Source organism: Oratosquilla oratoria, unplaced genomic scaffold (genome assembly GCF_046742065.1).
Source record: "Oratosquilla oratoria isolate Oo_2021 unplaced genomic scaffold, ASM4674206v1 SCAFFOLD108, whole genome shotgun sequence".
Taxonomy (NCBI): Eukaryota; Metazoa; Arthropoda; class Malacostraca; order Stomatopoda; family Squillidae; genus Oratosquilla; species Oratosquilla oratoria.
Window position 1 is genome coordinate 146992 of NW_027467465.1, and position 20691 is coordinate 167682.

Sequence of the window (20691 nt, forward strand, 5' to 3'; positions counted from 1 at the left end):
TTAAACTAATTTGTCATTTTCAATGGTTCTGTCATTAAAGAATTTTAACTATTCTTGATAAATACTACGAAAAGAAATTCTTTATCCTAAATAAAGGTTATGAAAGTAATTATTTCATTATCAAAGGTAAAAGTATGCTAAATCAAGGATGAAAACACAACCTAGTTATATATTTTAAATTAGAATATCTTTATCTTTCGATGAATTGTGTGTATGGATGCACTGAGCATTTTGATGAATTGTTGTCGGTGAATTCGCTGGATCCCAAAATATATATTATTATTTTCATTTTTGTTTATCGTTAAGGGAGTTTTTGTTACAAATAGTTTGATCTTTTAATAATTGTCGTCAAACTTGCGCAGCATCTAGGTGCAGACTTGCAAATCCAATATGGCCGACTGGCTAGCCTCCATGAGGGTTATCAATCACACTGGGCTATTTTTCCTCCGACATCCTCCTGCCTCCAACCTCCAACATTTGAATATAACTAGAATATGACTCTGCTTATTACAGAAACCTAGACATCCCTAAGAACAATTCAACAGTATGTCCAACATCCGTATCTAGGTCTACACAATCTCTTAGTTCATCCTTCATCTTTGCTAGATGTAACGGAAATATTTGAATATTTGAAAATTTTAATTTTGTAACCGAAGTCGTTTTTGACTCGAACGAACTCTCAACGGTCGTCGGCACCCAGTGGGATAAGAACATAAGAACGAAGGAGATTGCAAGAGACCATGTGGCCTACACTAGGCAGTTCAATGTCCATTACCACCTGCCATCCCCGTCCATAAAGTTGTCTAACCGTTTCTTAAAACAACTTAATTTAATTTTGTCCAGTTTAAATCCATTACTGCGAGTCCTGACCTGTTGTCTTGATATGATGACCTTGCCTGTGTCGAATCCATGACAGAGTCCCATAAGGTCATAATCCCATTGGTAAAAATCCCACACCAATTAACCTAGGCCTATATTCATTAATGAATTTATCAAATGAAATTGTACTTACATATAGTGTTTATTAATACTATCAACATCCTGGAATATTATGTGTGGGATTATGAACAATGGGATGATTTTGACTATGGCATTTTGATTCGTGGGATTTTGATATATGGTTACAAATCTTAATTTTTCAAATCTCCAAACAACAAATAATCTTTCCGTCATATGCTGTTGAATAAGTCCTTAGAGACGTCTAGATGTCTGCAACGGAAGTCATATTGTCGTTATTCAAATGGAGGTACGAGTACATTTGCTATTGTGTTTGCGAATTTTGATGATTAACATTATATCATCTTGATACTCGGTATCTTTATAATTACTTTTGTCGATTAATTTGCAATATTAGGTTCTTTAGGGAAGAAGGAATAAAATGAAGACATTGTATTTGATGTAGATACTTTGCAGTAAATGAAATGCGCCAAAAAGGGTGAGTTTGGACAAGAAATATTTACATTTTGGTGGAAATATGTTGTTGTCAGAAATATAATCTATGTGTAACAACTGCTTAATCATACAACTGTGCTCATGCATAGATGACAAAAACGCTAATTCTTAGATTCTCACATTGGGAAAGACGTCATTAATCCCACAATGCACCGCGCTCCATTGCCGTCATTATTTTCATGACGTCGATAGAAAACGCTATTTTTGTATATATACATTTTAAGTTTCCTGATTATCTCCATCGAGTTTTTGGTCCTCAAAATACAGAAATATGTTTTCATCGCCAAAAGTCAAGGAAAAAGTTGCCTACGCGCGATGACTATACACAAGGACAAAAATCTTCCCGCACTCTGATGCCGACGCTATGACGTCACGTCGCATAAAAATCCATCATATTTTCTATATTTTAAAACATCTTTCTCTCCACGTGTTTAAAACATTTCTCAACATGTTTCGTTCAACAAAATTGTCAAAATTCATCGTCTCTTCTATATTTTCAAAACGTTTCTCTCTACATGGATTTTCTCAGAATGTTTGGCTCAGTTTTAATAAGAACACAATTGTCAAAATTCATCGTCTTTTCTTAAAACATTTTTCTCTACACGGCTTTCTCAGAATGTTTCGTTCAGTGTTACGTAAGGCCACGTGCTGACCTGAAAATTTCGCTCCCTGATACCATGACAACATCTTGATTTCGCTTTCATGTCGTTTTAAACTAGGCTTAAAAACACCGTCGATTTCCATCTTCACACTAGGCCAAAATACCGTCAATTTCCATCTTCACACAAGGCAAAAATGCCGTCTATTTCGTCGTCGTCTCCGTCAACATTTATTATTATTGTCAACATCTATTATCATTACTATCATCATCATTATTATTATTATCAATCATCATCACTGCTCTTATCATTAATACTACTAATTTTATTAATTATTATTGTTATTACTATTATAATTATTGTTGCCATTATAATTATTATCATTATTCATTGTTTTACTTAGAATCCTTACGGTACTAGAAATATGTAGATTATCTAACGAAAAAGGGCGATTTTATTGAAAATGAAAATAATTAGCATTCTTTTCTGAGTGGACATTGATCCCCAAGCATAAAAATGCTGCGTTGCCTCTGACCCGAAAGAATGTCGGTGAATGAACTAAAATGTCGACTTTTAAGGTGGATGGCAAGAGGTAGAAAATGGGGACGACAGCCATAGTCGCAGGAGTTATATTTATTTTCTTCTATTTCTTAGGATGTTTGACATATATCATTTCCCCTTCCCTGGTAAAATATATCTTAAATGTTTTTTGTTATATTCTTAAATAAGGATGCTAAGTTTCCCTCAGGAATATCAATTTTTGTAGAGCATCTAACGGGCGCACGACTCTGTACAACAAGGGTGGATCTACATCAACGCCGGGCAAGTCAGCCTCAACGCGTCAGTCAACAGCTGAGATGAGAGTAAAAGGACGAAAGCTGTGTGTGCGCTCACCTAATTATATTTACCTAATTGTAGTATACAGGAAAGGAACAACACTCGTGAGGTCCCGTCTCCCAATCTCCAATTCATGTATAGTTCCAAATACGAGTATATCCTTGTTTTTCAATTGTCGTATTTAGATTTGAGTTCATGCATTGTTTGTCTGCCCTGTCCAAAGTAACTCTTCACTATACCAAAGTAAACCTGAATATAGCATAAAACAACGTAATATCGCCTGGACTGTCTTGAGCAAAAAATTACTTGATACGGTCAGAGTACGGTCAAAAAGTAATAAATTCTCAAGCGGAAATATCTTTGACAACTTAAGGGTCATGCTTGACTGCCAAGAATAACGCTTATTTTTTTTTTTTTATAACTAAAAAAAAAATTGTATAATATTTTCTCATTAGAATAGCCCAATGTCATGGGTGAATTATTTAGTGCAATTATGTGAAATGTTTTCACCACTGCTCGACACGACGTCACACGGGAATATATTAGACAACTAGAAACTATGCTAGACTGGAAAAAAATCATGCTTATTTTTTTATTCTTCATTAAAACTTAGGTTTTTCTAATATTTTTCATTAGAATAACTCATAGTCATGGGTGAATTATGCCCATTTAAGTATATTATGTGAAATATTTTTACGACCGCGCGACATGACGTCACACGGGAATATATTAGGCAACAACTGAAAATTATACTGGACTGGCAAAAATTATGCTTAATCTTTTATTCTTCATAATAAATTAGGTTTTTATAATATTTTTACATTACAATATCCCAGTGCCATGGGTGAATTATGCCAATTTTAGTATATTATGTGAAAAATTTCACGATCGCGCGACATGACGTCACAAGGGAATATGTTATAACACAACTAAAAACTATGCTAGACTGGCAAAGATCATACTTAACCTTTTATTCTTCGTAATGAATTAGATCTTTATGGTATTTTTCATTACAATAGCCTAAATTTATGAGTGAATTATGCCCATTTTAGTATTTTATGTGAAATATTTTCACGACGGCGCGACATGACGTCACAGGGGAATGTGTTAGACAAAAAATAAAAGAATTACTAGACTGACAAAAATCGTGCTTAATCTTTTATTCTTCAAGATAAATTAGTTTTTTATATTATCTTTTCATTAAAATAGCCCAATGCCATGGGTGAATTATGCCCATTTTAGTATATTATGTGAAATGTTTTCACGACGGCGCGACATGACGTCACATGGGAATATGTTAGACAACAACTAAAAATTATGCTGTACTGGCAAAAATCATGCTTAATCTTTTATTCTTCATAAAAGAAAAAAAAAATCTTATCAAAACTGCCCAATGTCATGGGTGAATTATACCAATTTTAGTATATTATGTGAAATGTTTTCACGACCGCGCGACATGACGTCACACGGGAATAAGTTACACAGCTAGAAACTATGATAGACTCAAAAATCATGGTTAATCTTGTATTTTTCACAATAGATTAAGTTTTTATAATATTCTTTTTCTATCAAAATAGCCCAATGTCATGGGTGAATTATGAACACTTTAGTATGTTATGTGAAATATTTTCACTACCGCGCGACATGACGTCACACGGAAATATGTTAGACAATAACTAAAAATATTTGCAAAAGTGCATCTTCATATATTTGTTCTGCATAACGTTACACCCGGTTGTCGACATTTTCCTTAAGCGGAGGCAATATTTCATTTCGTATCGTTATCACAGTTTGTATGCAAATCCACAATAAGATATTTTTTTCTCTTTATTTTATTTTGTAGACAAGAGTAAGAAACAAATGTTGATAAAACTCGATAGATTTCTCAGCAGCTGAGCTGTGGAGCAAGAGTTGTTAAACAAATTCAGACGGTGTGTGTGTGTGTGTGTGTGTGTGTGTGTGTGTGTGTGTGTGTGTGTGCGCGTGCGTGCGTGCGTGTGTGCGCGTGTGTGATTCACTTTTCATTGGCTCAAGTGTTGGACTCGTGATCGACAGCTATTTCCCTCCCGAAAGAGAGCTCAGAGTTCATATGTGACCGATCTATGGGTAATGCTGTGACCTTACACGCACGCACACACACACACACACACACACACACACACACACACACACACACACACACACACACACACACACACACACACACACACACACACACACACACAGCTCCCCGCCCGCGAGAGTTGGAGTAACGACTCGCAGCCCAGCGATTTTGAAATCAATTCAGTCCTGGGTGTGCATTTACTTAGTTATAATTATATGAGCGATTTTCACGGAATACGGTTTCCATTTCAATCGATCAAAATTTCTTTTCAAATTTGCTCGTGTCGTCTGCTTAGCCGACATCGTCTCCTCTGCCACGCGAGTTAGTTCCACATAATTATTATCCGGATGGGGAAAGTAAGTCATTTCTAGATATGCTGTAAACGCCTTGTTTCAATTTTTTCCCATGTCTGTTTTTTTTTTTATTACGTCAGTTATATCGACGCTTTCCATAGTTCTGAATAATACTGCCCCTTCTTTTCCATTTTTGTGATTCTTTTTGCACCGTTGGCAACATGTTCCAATCTAGGGCAATTAATCTTTTCTTAACAGAAATTTTGTACGTTTCATGTTTGTTCGTCTGTGTGTGCGTGTGTGTGATTCACCATGGTCTTGGATAACGTGATCGACAGCTATTACCCTCCCGGAAGAGAGCTCAGAGCTCATATGCATGCGCGCGCGCGTGTGTGTGTGTGTGTGTGTGTGTGTGTGTGTGTGTGTGTGTGTGTGTGTGTGTGCGTGTGCGCGCGCGTGGTGCTTGTGCGTGTGTGTGCTTGTGTAAGGAATAATGTGTTCACATATGCATAATGGATGAAGTGCATCTGTAAATGTATTGCAATATCCTATTATTTAGTTTACTCTAATCTATTATTATCATTACAATTTCTAGAGAAAGAATTCAGAGTATTTAACTTGCATTTATTATTATTAATTATTATTCTGGCCACTACTCCATCTTCTCCACATTCATCGTCTTGACATTGTGTGACGACTCCCCCCACAGCTGCTGCTGCTGCTGCTGCTTCCAAATGCTGCCTATCATCATCTCACTCCACAATGCAATAATAACCTAACAGTACTGATCATACTGATAAAGATGCCGAGGTTAACTATTAATTATCGACATTATCATATTTACCAAAATTACCATTAGGTTCACGTCGTTCAGTTCTCCAACTGGCAATATTTAGAAATGGAATAACCGGCCCCCTCCTAGTATAGGGGGAATGGCTAGCCTATTCAGTGCCAAACCCAAACATTACTATAATAACGGCATCTAGGTCACATTCTTGAAAAGTAACGAGTCACTCGTTAAAATGGGACATTTATAATTGTAAACAATGAACGTGAGGACTATATATAGAAGAGAGAATCTCGTTCTAACGGAAAATGTCGTAGACTAACGTAAGAGCGTGCATGCATGCCCAATGGTAAAGAATAAGCACTTCAGTTATTTCGTATCGCTTTAAACAAAGGAACTGTTATTTGTGAAGATATCTGTATCCTATTTAGTGCATAATATGACAAGGAGTCGAAAATATAATAGATGAACCTGAGGAGATTGTGCAACAGCCTTATTGCAGACGGGCAAGTGAACACTTGTAGGACGAAGCCGTGGCGCGCAGCGAACTTTGGCCGTTTGGGCCTCCGCCTTCCTGCCTGCCTGCCTCGTTCTACTGCGCCCTCCCTCCCTCCCTCCCTCCCTCCCTCCACCCATGCTGCTGCTGCTGTAGTACTGATGCTCGACACATGGGTGACGACCCCCACTTCATGACGACCATCGATGGTAGTAGCAAGGGTGTCAAACGGGATTTAATTAAAGTGTACAAGGAAGGTGCGTGCTTCGCTTCGACTTTGTCAGTCACTCCATTATGGCATAATATCACACTGCAGAACTCTTACATGCCGCCCGCCCCCCCAAGGCATATGCCCCCCCTACCCCCACCCCATGGCGGTGACGAGGTTCTGTGACAGACGGCGTGAATCTGTCGGTAAAGATGACATCTGGGGATTTTCACCTTTTTTTTTTTTTCTTTTGTGGTTGGGCAAGTGGGTTGTTTGTCATATTTCAGTTATTTTTTGTTGACAGGCTGAAGAAATGGGGACTTCCTTTTCGTGTCATTTTGCGAGAAGAAAGCGTACGTACAGGCTGACGAAGGGTTAGTTGCCCGTCCGTCCGTCCGTCCGTCCGTGACCACCTGGTCGGGAGCGGGAATGAAGGCCAAGAATTCGCTCGAGTGGAAACTACTTCGGTGACGACATTTTTCAAATTTCCAAACATCAGGTTATCTTTCATTCCTGTAGCAAAACTGAATGATAGACTTTTATAACAACATTTCCTTGAAATGTTCTTAAGATTTAGATCTCTGTAGGCGAAATAGTATTGGCTCTTCCAATGGAAAGTGACACCTTTATTATTATTGGAACAAAGACTAACGTAAACAGTAATATATATAAAAAAAAAAGTAGGGAGGAACAATAACAAACGAACAAGAACTGTAACGGCGCGATGAACAAAATAGAAACAAAACAGCAAGAAAATAGAGAGTAAAGTGCCAACACGTAACTGCAACAATAGCAGAGTTAATTAACAGATACAAACGGTAATAGGAATACTGCAGTATTGACGTTCAGATTAATGTTCTATTGTTAGGTTGCAAGCTGGTAGCTACTTGCCTTCGTCCATAGTCAGGCTGAATTGCTGTCGAATTGGCAAGTTTCCCAAAATGTTTGACCATTGAACGAAACTATCCGAATCTAGCCGATCACATTCAGTCGTCTTACAACTTCCATGCAGTGCGGCGGTGACACGAGCACATCTATAATTAATAGGAGCGCAATTATTTCGTCACGTCCGTCTCTCGGGTTTTGGAAAACTGATTTACGATCCGTTAAAATCCTGCACGTGACGTGTGTAATGCTTTTCAATTATACATTACAAGTGTAACACTTTAACTTTGAAATTGTTATTTTTTTTATTCCTTAGGCAGAGCTAAAGCCTGAAAGAAACTAGTTACTGCAGAGCACACTGCTTGTTTGTCCTTCCGGTCCTTCACTCTGTACTCAAGTCTCTATGGAAGAAAATATTCATTCTGCGGGTTCTACCAGTGTATAACATTGCAGCAAGCAAGCAAGAAGCAAACAGTGGTAGGTTCAAATGTAGGGTTATTCGAAACCCATTTCATTGCTTCGCCTCTACCTGTCGTCAAGCATTTTTTTTTGCAGTCCACAACTACTACAGTATCTATTCAACACGAGCCAACAACCTTGACCATCAGCATCAAGTTTTTGCAAGGACAAATTGAATAAAACATTTATAGTACAATTATATATTGAGATAAAGTTACATGTTTATACATAACATACATTTCCCTTACAAGTAACCAAAATCATATCCACTCCCACCCATTTCATCTTCACATACTCCACTCCAATTCACCAACCTTCCCTCCGTCTTTGCAATGTACATGCATATATAAAGGGGTTCTCCCTCCTTACAAGGGAGGGAGACAAAGTCAAATCAACTTCCACCTATTTCATCCCCACATGCTCCACTCCCATTCACCACCCTTCCCTCCCTCCCTCCCTCCCTGTTTTCTTGGCCCCTTCTGGATGACAATGGGTCATCCTTGCATCTCGCCCACTGCCCTGGGCCAGAAGCATTGTAGCAAGACTGCACATCCACAGCAAGGCACTTTCACTTAACCAGCGACCCCTCCCCCCACCTCCCCTGCACAGAAAACTGGGAGGAATCCCTTCAGGCTGTGTCAAAATATTAAAATGTCTTTGCAACGTACAATGTTTATAAAACTGAAGCAAGCTTTTCAGCCTAACTCCTACAAAATCCTTATCTTGAACTAATGACAACGACCCAAAAGTTCCCATGATCTCATCAAAACTTTGGATTATCACCAAGGTGCAGATTCCATCTCCACCCACAATCAACTGATGTTTACTCCCCTTGTAGTACTAAGCCAGTAACAGTTCATAGGTGAAGGCAATTCAAGGACCATTGTCAACCACTGCAGGGCCGTTTCTTCAGTGAAACTTGCAGCAGCTACCTTTACATTTTTACACCCCCCACACCCAAACACCCCTACACACACACACACCCCACACACCCCACACCCCCACACCCCACACACAAAATGTCCTAGTTCAACAACTTCACATTTCTTCAGTTTCCACTGGCATTTACTAATTAGTTATATTTTATATACATATTTTAGAAAAGCAATGGTACATGGCAACAGAAGACATTACATACACCGCTTGACGAGCCTTACCGACTCGAATGGGGAGGGGGAGGGGGTCTAAACACCAGAAGTAAGGAGAGTGTCTACAGCGGAGCCATAGGATATTGGTGCTGCTGCTGCTGCTGGTCCGTCCACTACGGCACTACGGCAGAACCAACAATAGTAGAACCAACAATAGTAGTACCAACAATAGTAGAACCAACAATAGTAGAACCAACAATAGTAGAACCAACAATAGTAGAACCAACAATAGTAGAAACTACAATAGTAGAAACAACAATAGTAAAACAACAATAGTACAAAAAACAATAGTACAAAAAACAATAGAAAAAATAGAAAAAATAGAAAAACAATAGTAGAAAAACATAGAAAATAGAAAAATAAATAAAATAAACAATAGTAGAAAAAAACAATAGAAACAAACTAGAAAAAAATAATAGAAAAAAATAGACAAAACAATAGAAAAAACAATAGAAAAATAATAGAAAAAACAATAGAAAAAACAGTAGAAAAAACAATAGAAAAAAATAGAAAAACAATAGTAGAAAAAAAACCTTAGTTGGAAAAACAAGTTGAAAAAATAATAGAAAAAACAATAGTAGACAAAAAAATAGTAGAAAAAACAATAATTGAAAAAACAATAGTAGAAACAACAATAGTAGAAACAATAGTAGAAACAACAATAGTAGAAACAACAATAGTACAAAAAACAATAGTACAAAACACAATAGTACAAAACACAATAGTACAAAAAACAATAGTACAAAATAACAATAGTACAAAAAACAATAGTACAAAAACAATAGTACAAAAACAATAGTAGAAAAAATAATAGTAGGAAAATATATAATAGAAAATAGGAGAAAAACCAATAGTAGAAAAAATAGAAAAAAATAATAAAAAAAATTATGGAAAAAACAATAGAAAAAATAGAATAAAAAAATAGAATAAACAATAGTAGAAAAAACATTAGTAGAAATAATAACAATAGAAAAAAAACAATAGAAAAAATAATAGTAGAAAAATCATTAGTTGAAAAAACAATAGTAGAAAAAATAAATAGAAAAAAAACACTTTTAGACACACATGTACAGACAAACACACGTAAAACACATGCACAGGTACACACGTACACGGACACGTAAAAACACACATATCCAAACAGACATGTACACATACACATGTGCATACACATATACACACACACGTCCAAAAACATATGTACACATACACACACATACACATATACATATACACATACGCGCCACATTGAAGTTAGGTAATCTGAGAGGGAGGGGAGGAAATAAGGATGACTAATTTGTGTGGGCCAGTGGTTCTCAACCTGGGGCCCCCAAAGGAACCACGGGGCCCCCCAGAGGAGCCACGGGAGCTCCCTGAGGTGCTGCAGGGCTTCCATAGGATCGGCAGGGCGCCCCCAGGAGGATCGGCGGGGCGCCCCCAGGAGGATCGACGGGGCGCCCCCAGAAGGAACGGCGGGGCGCCCCCAGGAGGATCGGCTGGGCGCCCCCAGGAGGAGGGGCGGGGCGCCCCCAGGAGGATCGGCGGGGCGCCCCCAGGAGGGTCGGCAGGGCGCCCCCAGGAGGAACGGCGGGGCGCCCTCACCAGGAGGAGCGGCGGGGCGCCCCCAGGAGGATGAGCGGCGGGGCGCCCCCACCAGGAGGAGCGGCGGGGCGCCCCCACCAGGAGGAGCGGCGGGGCGCCCCCAGCAGGAGGAGCGGCGGGGCGCCCCCAATAGTTAAATACAATAGTTAAAACAAAACAATAGTTAAAAACAATGCTTAAAATAAAAGTTAGAAAAATGCTTAAAACAAAAGTTAAAAACAATGCTTAAAACAAAAGTTAAAAGCAATGCTTAAAACAAGTTAAAAACAATGCTTAAAACAAAAGTTAAAAACAATGCTTAAAACAAAAGTTAAAAACAATGCTTAAAACAAAAGTTAAAACAATGCTTAAAACAAAAGTTAAAAAACAATGCTTAAAACAAGTTAAAAAATATATATAAAACAATATAAAAAAGTAAAAAAAAGTATTAAAAAAGTTAAAAAAACAAGTTAAAAAAAGTAAAAAAAAAACAAGTTAAAAACAAGTTAAAAAATTAAAACAAAACTTAAAAAACAAAAATTAAAAAACAAAACTTAAAACAAAACTTAAAAACACAAAACTTAAAACACAAAACTTAAAAAAACAAGTTAAAAACAATACTTAAAAATAAAAACAATACTTAAAAGTAAAAACAATACTTAAAAGTAAAAACAATACTTAGAAGTAAAAACAATACTTAGAAGTAAAAACAATACTTAAACAAATCAGTACTTAAAACAAATCAACTTAAAACAAAATACTTAAAACAAAACAATACTTAAACAAGTAAAAAAAAAGTAAAAGTAAAAAAAGTTAAAAACAGTGAAAAAAAGTTAAAATAAAAAATAAAGAAGTTAAGAAATAGTTAAAAAACGTTTAAGAAATAGTTAAAAGTTACAAAATAGTTTAAAATAGTTAAAAGTATAGTTTTAAAAAATAGTTGAAAATAGTTTAAAAATAGCTAAAAAAATAATTTAAAAATAGTAAAAGAAATAGTTAAAAAGTTAAAAAATAGTTTAGGTTAAAAAATAGTTTAATTTTTTTTCTTTCATTTTTTGCAAACAATAGTTTTGCAAACAATAGTTGAAAAACATTAGTCGAAAAAAGTCGAAAAAAGTAAAAAAGTCAAAAAAAGTCGAAAAAAGTCGCAACAACAATAGTCGCAACAACAATAGTCGCAACAACAATAGTCGAAACAACATTAGTCGAAACAACAATAGTCGAAACAACAATAGTCGAAACAACAATAGTAAAAACAACAATAGTTGAAACAACAATAGTCGAAACAACAATAGTCGAAACAATAGTTGAAACAACAATAGTCGAAACAACAATAGTCGAAACAACAATAGTCGAAACAATAGTTGAAACAACAATAGTCGAAACAACAATAGTCGAAACAACAATTGTAGAAACAAAAGAAAAAACAATAGAAAAAATAGTAGCAAAAATAGTAGCAAAAACAATAGCAAAACCAATAGAAAAACAATAGAAAAAACAATAGTCGAAACAACAATACTCGCAACAAAAATAGTCGAAACAACAACAGTAGAAACAACAATAGTAGAAGCAACAATAGTAGACAACAATAGTAGAAACAACAATAGCAGAAACAACAATAGTAGAAACAACAATAGCAGAAACAACAATAGTAGAAAAAACAATAGTAGAAACAACAATAATTGAAAAAAATAGTAGAAAAAACAATAGTAGAAACAATAGTAGAAAAACAATCGAAAAAACAATAGGAAAAAACAATAGTAGAATAAACAATAGTACAAAAAACAATAGTAGAAACAACAATAATTGAAAAAAACAATAGTAGAAACAACAATTGAAAAAACAATAGTAGAAAAAACAATAGTAGAAAAAACAATGGTAGAAAAAACAATAGTACAAAAAAATAGAGAAAAAACGTTGAAAAAACGAAACTAGAAAAAACATTAATAGAAAAAACAAGAGTAGAAATAACAATAGAAAAAATAGAAGAAAAAAAGATAAGACAAAAGAAAAAGAAAAAAAAAACATTAGAAAAAACAATAGAAAAACAATAGAAAAAAATAGTAGAAAAAATCAAGTCGAAAAACAATAGTAGAAACAACAAAAAGTAGAAACAACAATAGTAGAAAAATAGAAAAAATAGTAGAAAAAATAGAAAAACCATAGTAGAAAAAACAATAGTAGAAAAAACAATAGAAAAAACAATAGTACAAAAAAACAAGTCGAATAAACAATAGAAAAAACAATAGTAGAAAAAAAGTAGAAACAATAGTAGAAAAAAACAATAAAAACAATAGAAAAACAAAAAAGTTATAGAAAAAAACTTTGAAAAATAGAAAAAAGAAAAAAAAGGTATAAAAACAAGTAGAAACAACAATAGTAGAAACAACAAAAAATAAATGAAAAACCAAAAGTAGAAGAAACATTAGTAGAAAAAACAATAGAAAATATACAATTGAAAAAACAATAGAAAAAATAATTGAAAAAACAATAGCAAAAACAATAGTAGAAAAAACAATAGTAGAAAAACAATAGTAAAGAACATAGTAGAAAAAAATAGAAAAAAAACAATAGAAAAAACAATAGTAAAAATGTAGTGGAAAAAACAGTGGTAGAAAAAACAATAGTACAACAAAAAACAATAGAAGAAAAAACAAAAGTAGAAAACAAATAGTACAAAACAATAGTACAAAAACAAACAAATAGTACAAAACAAAAGTAAAAAAAAGAAAAGAAAAAACAAAAGTAGAAAATATTGTAGAAAAAAAATAGTAAAAAAAATTGTAGAAACAACAATAGTAGAAACAACAATAGTAGAAACAACATTAGTAGAAACAATAGTAAAAACAACAATAGTAGAAAAACAATAGTAGAAAAACAATAGAAAAAACAATAAATAAAAAACAACAGAAAAAAACATAGAAAAAACAATACGAGAAAAAACAATAGAACAAATAGAAAAAACAATATAAAAAAATGGAAAAAAATATAAAAAATAGAAAATAGAAAAAACAACAGTAGAAAAAACAATAGAACAAACAATAGTAGAAAATCAATAGAAAAAACAATAGAAAAAACAATAGAAAAAACAATAGAAAAACAATGAAAAAAACACTAAAAATAGTAGAAATAACAATAGTAGAAAAACAATAGTAGAAAAATCAAAAGAAAAAACAATAGCAGACAAAACAATACAAGACAAAGAATAGAATAAAAAAATAGAAAAAACAATAGTATAAACATTAAAAAACGAAAAAACAACAGAAAAAACAACAGAAAAAACATAAAACAGAAAAAACAATAGAAAAACAATAGAAAAAACAATAGTAGAAAAAAACAATAGAAAAAACAATAGCAGAAAAAAACAATAGTAGAAAAAACAAGAATTGAAAAAACAATAGAAAAAAATAATAGAAAAGACCTTGGTTGAAAAAACAATAGTAGAAAAAACATTAATAGATAAAACAATAGAAAACACAATAGTAGAAAAAACAAGTGAAAAAATATATATATCTATAACTCTCTAAAAAAAATTCTGGAGCGCTCCCGATCTGAGTCGGCCGGCCCGGGGGTGTCTGCGACTTCCATTGTGTTTCTGGGACACCCCGCCGGCCTAGCTGTAAGCATACATTTGAAAGTTAACGGGTTGGGTGGGGTTTCTGAACTACGGCCCCCTTCTCGGAGTTGGTTATCGTTAAATGGCTAAAGAAACTGAAGCTCAGAGAAAGAGGAGGATACGACATTTCTGGAGTTGGGTCACCACCACGAAGAAGAGCCAAGACAAGAAAAATGTACAAAACAATAAAGCGCTTTTCAACAAGTTAACAGCAGAGCACTCTTCTTTATTCCCTTCTCTATACGCTGATAACCAACGTTTCTGGTTGGAGAAGGACATTAAAGAGTTTCATTGGAAAACTCTGTCTCTCAACAAGATTCTTCGAGATAGTAAGGACTATGAATACGAAGATTCTCTTTTCGACTCCATTCCCTTATTGGAAGAAGCGATTAATGAAGAAACGTCAGATAATTTCATTAAGCATTACTTTGCGGGATACAAGAGTTATGCCAATAACGGAGGAAAGTGGTGCCATAAGACGTACCAGAAGCACTACCTTGAACGGATCTTTAAGAAGTACAAAGTGGCTGAAAAGAGGAACAAACACGCTATAAAGAAGGTCCAAAGAGAAACAGAACAGAAGAAGAAAAGAATACAGTTAGAAGCAGAAGAGAAAGAAAGAACAGAGCGGAGAAAGGAGGAAGCTGAACGAAAGAAGAAGTTAGCCGAAGAAAAGGAAAGAGAAGCTACAGCAAAGGCGAAGGAATTAGAGAGAAAGAGACTCGAGGCCGTAGAAGCTTCAAGGAGGAAAAAGGAAGAGAGGGAACAAAGACTTCTCGAGACAGAGACGTTTAGAGCCAATAGAGAAAATAACAGAGAGAAAATGAAGAAATACAAAGAGATACTAGCAAGACAAGAGAAAGGAATAATGTTAGTAACAGAAGAAGATAAGAAGTTACTCGAAAAAGTCCGGGAGGAAAAGAAGGAACATTGGGAAGGGGGGATAAAGCTTGAAATGACGGATTACGAAGAAGACTGTAGTGGTTTGAAAGCACGAATAAGGGACACCTACGACGTTGTGGAACACAGCATTGGAAAACTTGGCGACGTAAAGTGCAAGTACTGTGATGCTTTAAGGTGGAAAAGGGAGACAGAGGGTTTGTGTTGTAGATCGGGACAAATCCCAGCTGTGAAACCCTCTGAGATAAAAAACGAAGAGTTCAAATCACTATTTGAAGGTGTTACCCCTCTTTCTAAAAGATTTCTTAAGAACACAATCGGGTTTAATACTGTCTTTAGTTTCAGTTCCTTTGCAACATCCAAGAAATTGGAAAATGCAGCTGAAAAAGCTATGGTGTACAAGATAAAGGGTGCTATATACCACAGAACCAGTTATGTGAGGCCAGAGTTATTAGTGGGAGACATGGAGACTCGAGGTATGTTTTCGGACGAAGAAAAGTTTTCCAACGGAGACGTAAAGGACTTCACACGGAGAAGACCTAACGGGGTTGTCGATAACTTCCTAGATCTCTATTTCTATAACAGTAGAGAGGAACAAATTAGACTCAGAACCTATAAAGTCTCCAAGTTGTTTTTGGAAGCACCTATAAGCGAGGAGAAAAAATCAACTAAATCCAGAAGAGAAATAGAAGAAAGAGAGTACAACGAGAACGAGGAGATAATTCGTATAATATTCAACTACCTTCTCGAAAACAATAAGTGTTTGAGACAGATTTTGTCTGAAATAGAAAACTCCAGGGAACTGATAGCATTGCATATTGAAAAGCATAAAGAGATACCACAAATGAATCTCCAACTTAAAGCGGTTGAAAACTTTGAAACGAAGGAACATAAAGGAGTTTACCACCTTCCGACATCAAATGTGACTGTGGGTGGTATAGTGAATCTAGACGACGAGCACGATCCTCTTTTAATAAAGATAACCAGTCCCAAGAAGGATTCGAAATATAAAATTAGGTTTGTGGATCACACCAGTTTCTTTTATGATCCGTTCCAGTTCCCTTTATTGATACCCAACGGAGATATGGGTTACACGTATCTTTTGCGGTCTCTGAAGGCTAACAAAGCTGGGAACGAGAAGAAGATTTCTCCGTGCGCATATTACGCTTCTATGTTTATGGGAAGAGAGAACTGTTTCACGTCTCTCTTTCAATGTCGAACACTGTTCCAGAGGTTCGTTATTGACTGTTACGTGAAGGCTGAATCAAATCGATTAGATTATATCCGTTTTAACCAACATGAAATCAGAAAAGAGAGGTCCGATATTCTTAAGAGTGATTCAGCCCATAAAGGACAACGAGTGCTACTTCCTAAGTGTTTCGTGGGAGGCCCGAGATACATGAAAGAGAGGCAACAGGATGCGTTAAGTTTTGTGTCAAGATACGGTTCTCCGGATTTTTTCATAACTTTCACTATGAATCCGAAATGGAAAGAATTGACACTATACGGCGACACTATTAACGTCTGTAATCGTCCAGATATAGTTAGTCGTGTTTTTAAACTCAAGGTAGACCAACTAATGAGAGAGTTATTAACAGATGAAATATTCGGAGAAGTCTCAGCTCATTTGTACAGCATTGAGTGGCAGAAAAGAGGCTTGCCTCACGTTCACATTCTTCTATGGATGAAACGTAAAGTGACTGAAAATACCGTTTCGAGCCTAATATCCGCCGAGATACCCGACAAGAAAAAACACCCAGAACTGTATGATATTGTTACCACTAACATGATACACGGACCGTGCATAGGCTACGATGAAAGCTCCGTGTGTTGTAATGGGAAGAAAAACGATAGAGGGACGTGCCAGAAAGATTTTCCCAAACAGTGCCGTTCAACGATAAAATTCGGAAACAACGGCTACCCTCTCTACAGGAGAAGAGCTGTGGGAGAAGGAGGTTTCTCCTTTGTGAAAAAGTTAAAGGGACAGGAAGTAACTATCGACAACTCATGGGTGGTGCCTTACAACCCCTATCTTTGCTTGAGATTTAACTCTCACATAAACGTAGAGTGTTCAAATTCTATTAAGGCTATAGCGTACGTTACAAAGTACGTCAACAAAGGATGTGACAGAGTTCTATTCACTAAAACCGAGGGAACCGAAGAAATCAATGAAATTAAGAACTTGACGGATGCAAGATTCGTTAACTCCAACGAAGCAACTTGGAAGATATTCAGATTCCCCATACACAGTAGTTACCCTCCTGTTATGAATCTGGACCTCCATTTAAAGGACGAAAACGAAGTATTCTTCAACGCCGATTCCTCAAAGGCAGACATAAAAAAGAAGGCAAACAGAGACACTCAGTTGACAGCATTTTTCAAATTATGTAGCGTTAACGAATACGCAGCCACCCTAACTTACAACGAAGTAGCTGCTTACTTCAAGTACAGCATTCCGAAATCATGTTGGGAGGAGAGGAAAGGTAACACTCACGCTATTGGAAGGATAAGAGCTGTAACGAACAAGACAGTAGAACTGTTCTATATGAGAATGCTTCTAACCCACAAGAGAGGTCCCAAATCCTTCGAAGACCTCAGGATGGTGGACGGTGTACTCTACGGAACTTACAGGGAAGCCGTTAAGGCTATGGGTCTTTTAAAAGATGAAGAGACTTGGAAACAGACTATCCTGGAGATAATAAACTACACAAATGACCGCAAAGAACTTCGTTCGACTTACGCTAGCATGTTAGTGTTCTCGGATCTAGAAGACCAGAAAGATATCTGGGAAGAAACAAAGGATCTCTTCTCGAGTGATTTTCTATATCTTAGAGGGTTGAAGGATTACAACGACGAAATATACCTCGATGCTCTTGACGACATCCAAGAACAAGTTTTCAATTGTGGAGGAGGAAACATAGTCCACCACGGCTTACCTTCTTCCAGAAATGGAGAAAAGTCTTCAAACGTGATAAGGAGGGAGAAAGCCTATAATTCTAAAGAATTGTCCGAGACAGTGGAGAGAGCTCTCCCTCTATTAAACAGAGAGCAGAAGATTTGTTACGATAAAATCATTGAAAGTGTTGGTTGTGAGACGGAAAACAAAAGCAAAGCGTTCTTCTTAAATGCACCTGGTGGGACAGGAAAGTCCTTCCTTTTGAATCTTCTTCTAGACACAGTTCGTTCGAAGAGTAAAGTGGCTTTAGCTGTGGCTTCTTCGGGTATAGCAGCTACTGTCCTTCACGGGGGAAGAACTGCCCATAATATGTTCAAGATACCACTGATGGAACATAACGAAAGAAAAACATGCAACATAAAGCACAAGTCCGAACTAGCTCGATTGCTTCTTATGTCTTCTTTGATTGTGTGGGACGAAGCAGTGATGGCAAATAAGAACACAATCTCAGCCCTGGATATCACTTTGAGGGACCTTTCCGGTCTTGATATTTTCATGGGAGGAAAGACGTTCGTTTGTGCTGGAGACTTTAGACAGATATTACCAGTTGTAAGAGGAGGAGGAAAGAACGACGAGTTGAACAGTTGTCTGAAATCAAGTTACTTTTGGCCTTTCTTCGAAGAGTTAGAACTGATAAAGAACGTTCGACTTAAGAGTGAAGACGAAGAAAACATAAACTTTGCAGAGAAATTATTAGAAGTTGGAGAAGGAAAGTACAAAGAGTGTCACTTCGGAGAAGGTTTCGGGGTGTTAGTTGACAGCAGGGAAGAGTTAGTTGAAAGAGTGTACAGAGGAATGGGAGAGAACATATTTAACGTCTCTTTCTTTGAAAAGAGAGCTATAATATCTCCCACGAACAACGACGTCGAAATCATTAACGAGTTTGTGTACAATAAAGTGATTGGTAAGGAAGTGGTTTACATGAGCGTAGATGTCGGTTGTGAATCAATAGAAGGGATGGACGTTCAGGCGTCAGTTTTCAATTCTATGGATAGCCCTTCCATTCCTCCACACAAATTAAGGTTGAAGGAAGGAGCAATTGTGATGGTTATGAGGAACATTTGCCCTCCGGAAATCTGTAATGGGACTAGAGTTATGGTAACAAATTTGAGAAGGAACGTTATTGTTGGAAAGATTTTAACTGGTGTGTACAGGAACACACAGATCTTACTTCCTAGAGTTACTTTAGAGGCAACAGACACCCCTGTAGCCTTCAAGAGATACCAGTTCCCTGTCAAACTCTGTTACGCTATGACAATAAATAAGTCCCAGGGGCAGACGTTTGAGAAGTGTGGTGTGCTACTGGATTCATCACAGTGCTTCGCACACGGTCAACTATACGTAGCGTGTTCTAGAGTTACAAGCCACGATTCCCTCATAGTTTTTCCAGGATATACAAAGAAAGGGGAAGAATACGAGTTGAGACCTTGGGTGAATTGCGTTTATGAAGAGGTGTTCTGTGATGTGGATAAAAGTAAAGTTTCTTCTTTGGAGGATTTAATCTTTGAAGATAACTCTGAAACCTCAAGGATACCAGAAGAGGAACCCGATCAATCCATAGTCAGCATATCACGTTCTGTGTTCGAGAAAACAGAAGGAGAAGTAGCTGCGATGATCTTACCAGAAGAACTCTTCGAAGAAGAGAACTACTTGAGTCGAGGGGAAATGGAGGATAAAATTGAAGAAATCGAAGAGAAGATTGGAGAGAAGATTGAGGAGAAGATCGGAGCTAAGGATACCAAAAACGAAGAAAGATTTGAAAAGATTGTCTACGAAATAGATGAGATTAAAACCATGTTGAAGGATTTCGTAAAGAGAAAGAATAGCAGCGAAGAAGAGGACAGCGAAGAAGAACTCACACCCAAGAGAAAAAAGAAGAAACTACATTAAATGTATAGTTCTAAGGTGTTTTAAGTAAAAGGCAGATGAAAATCTTTGGTTTTATTAACTTTTTTATGTGTATCATCAATGCCCGAAGGGCTGGGTGCGAAGCACCCGCGGGCGGAGCCCGCCTCGCCGAAGGCCAAGCACACCTGGCGTAGCCAGGTCCGGCGGAGCCGGGTGCTTGTGTTAGACAAAAAATAAAAAAATTACTAGACTGACAAAAATCATGCTTAATCTTTTATTCTTTAAGATAAATTAGTTTTTTATATTATCTTTTCATTAAAATAGCCCAATGCCATGGGGTGAATTATGTCTATTTTAGTATATTATGTGAAATGTTTTCACGACGGCGCGACATGACGTCACATGGGAATATGTTAGACAACAACTAAAAATTATGCTGTACTGGCAAAAATCATGCTTAATCTTTTATTCTTCATAAAAAATTAGTTTTTTTTTCTTATTAAAACTGCCCAATGTCATGGG

At 36.4% G+C, this 20691-nt stretch overlaps 1 protein-coding gene across 1 annotated transcript; it reads left to right on the plus strand.

Moving 5' to 3' along the window:
• The first annotated feature begins 15420 nt into the window (after window positions 1-15420).
• Window positions 15421-20395, plus strand: LOC143022517 (uncharacterized). Its single transcript, XM_076180767.1, has 5 exons — window positions 15421-17712; window positions 17935-18178; window positions 18539-18870; window positions 19156-19662; window positions 20300-20395. The coding sequence occupies exons 1-5, from the start codon at window positions 15421-15423 to the stop codon at window positions 20393-20395; spliced, it is 3471 nt and encodes a 1156-aa protein (XP_076036882.1).
• The last annotated feature ends 296 nt before the right edge of the window (window positions 20396-20691 follow it).

What these genes read in the sequence shown, in the direction of transcription:
- LOC143022517 (XM_076180767.1), top strand. Translation starts at nt 15,421, where the DNA reads ATGACGGATTACGAAGAAGACTGTAGTGGTTTGAAAGCACGAATAAGG. An exon ending in TTAGACAGATATTACCAGTT is followed by an intron (nt 18,871 to 19,155) that starts GTAAGAGGAGGA and finishes TTCTTTGAAAAG; the next exon opens with AGAGCTATAATATCTCCCAC. An exon ending in TCGCACACGGTCAACTATAC is followed by an intron (nt 19,663 to 20,299) that starts GTAGCGTGTTCT and finishes CAATGCCCGAAG; the next exon opens with GGCTGGGTGCGAAGCACCCG.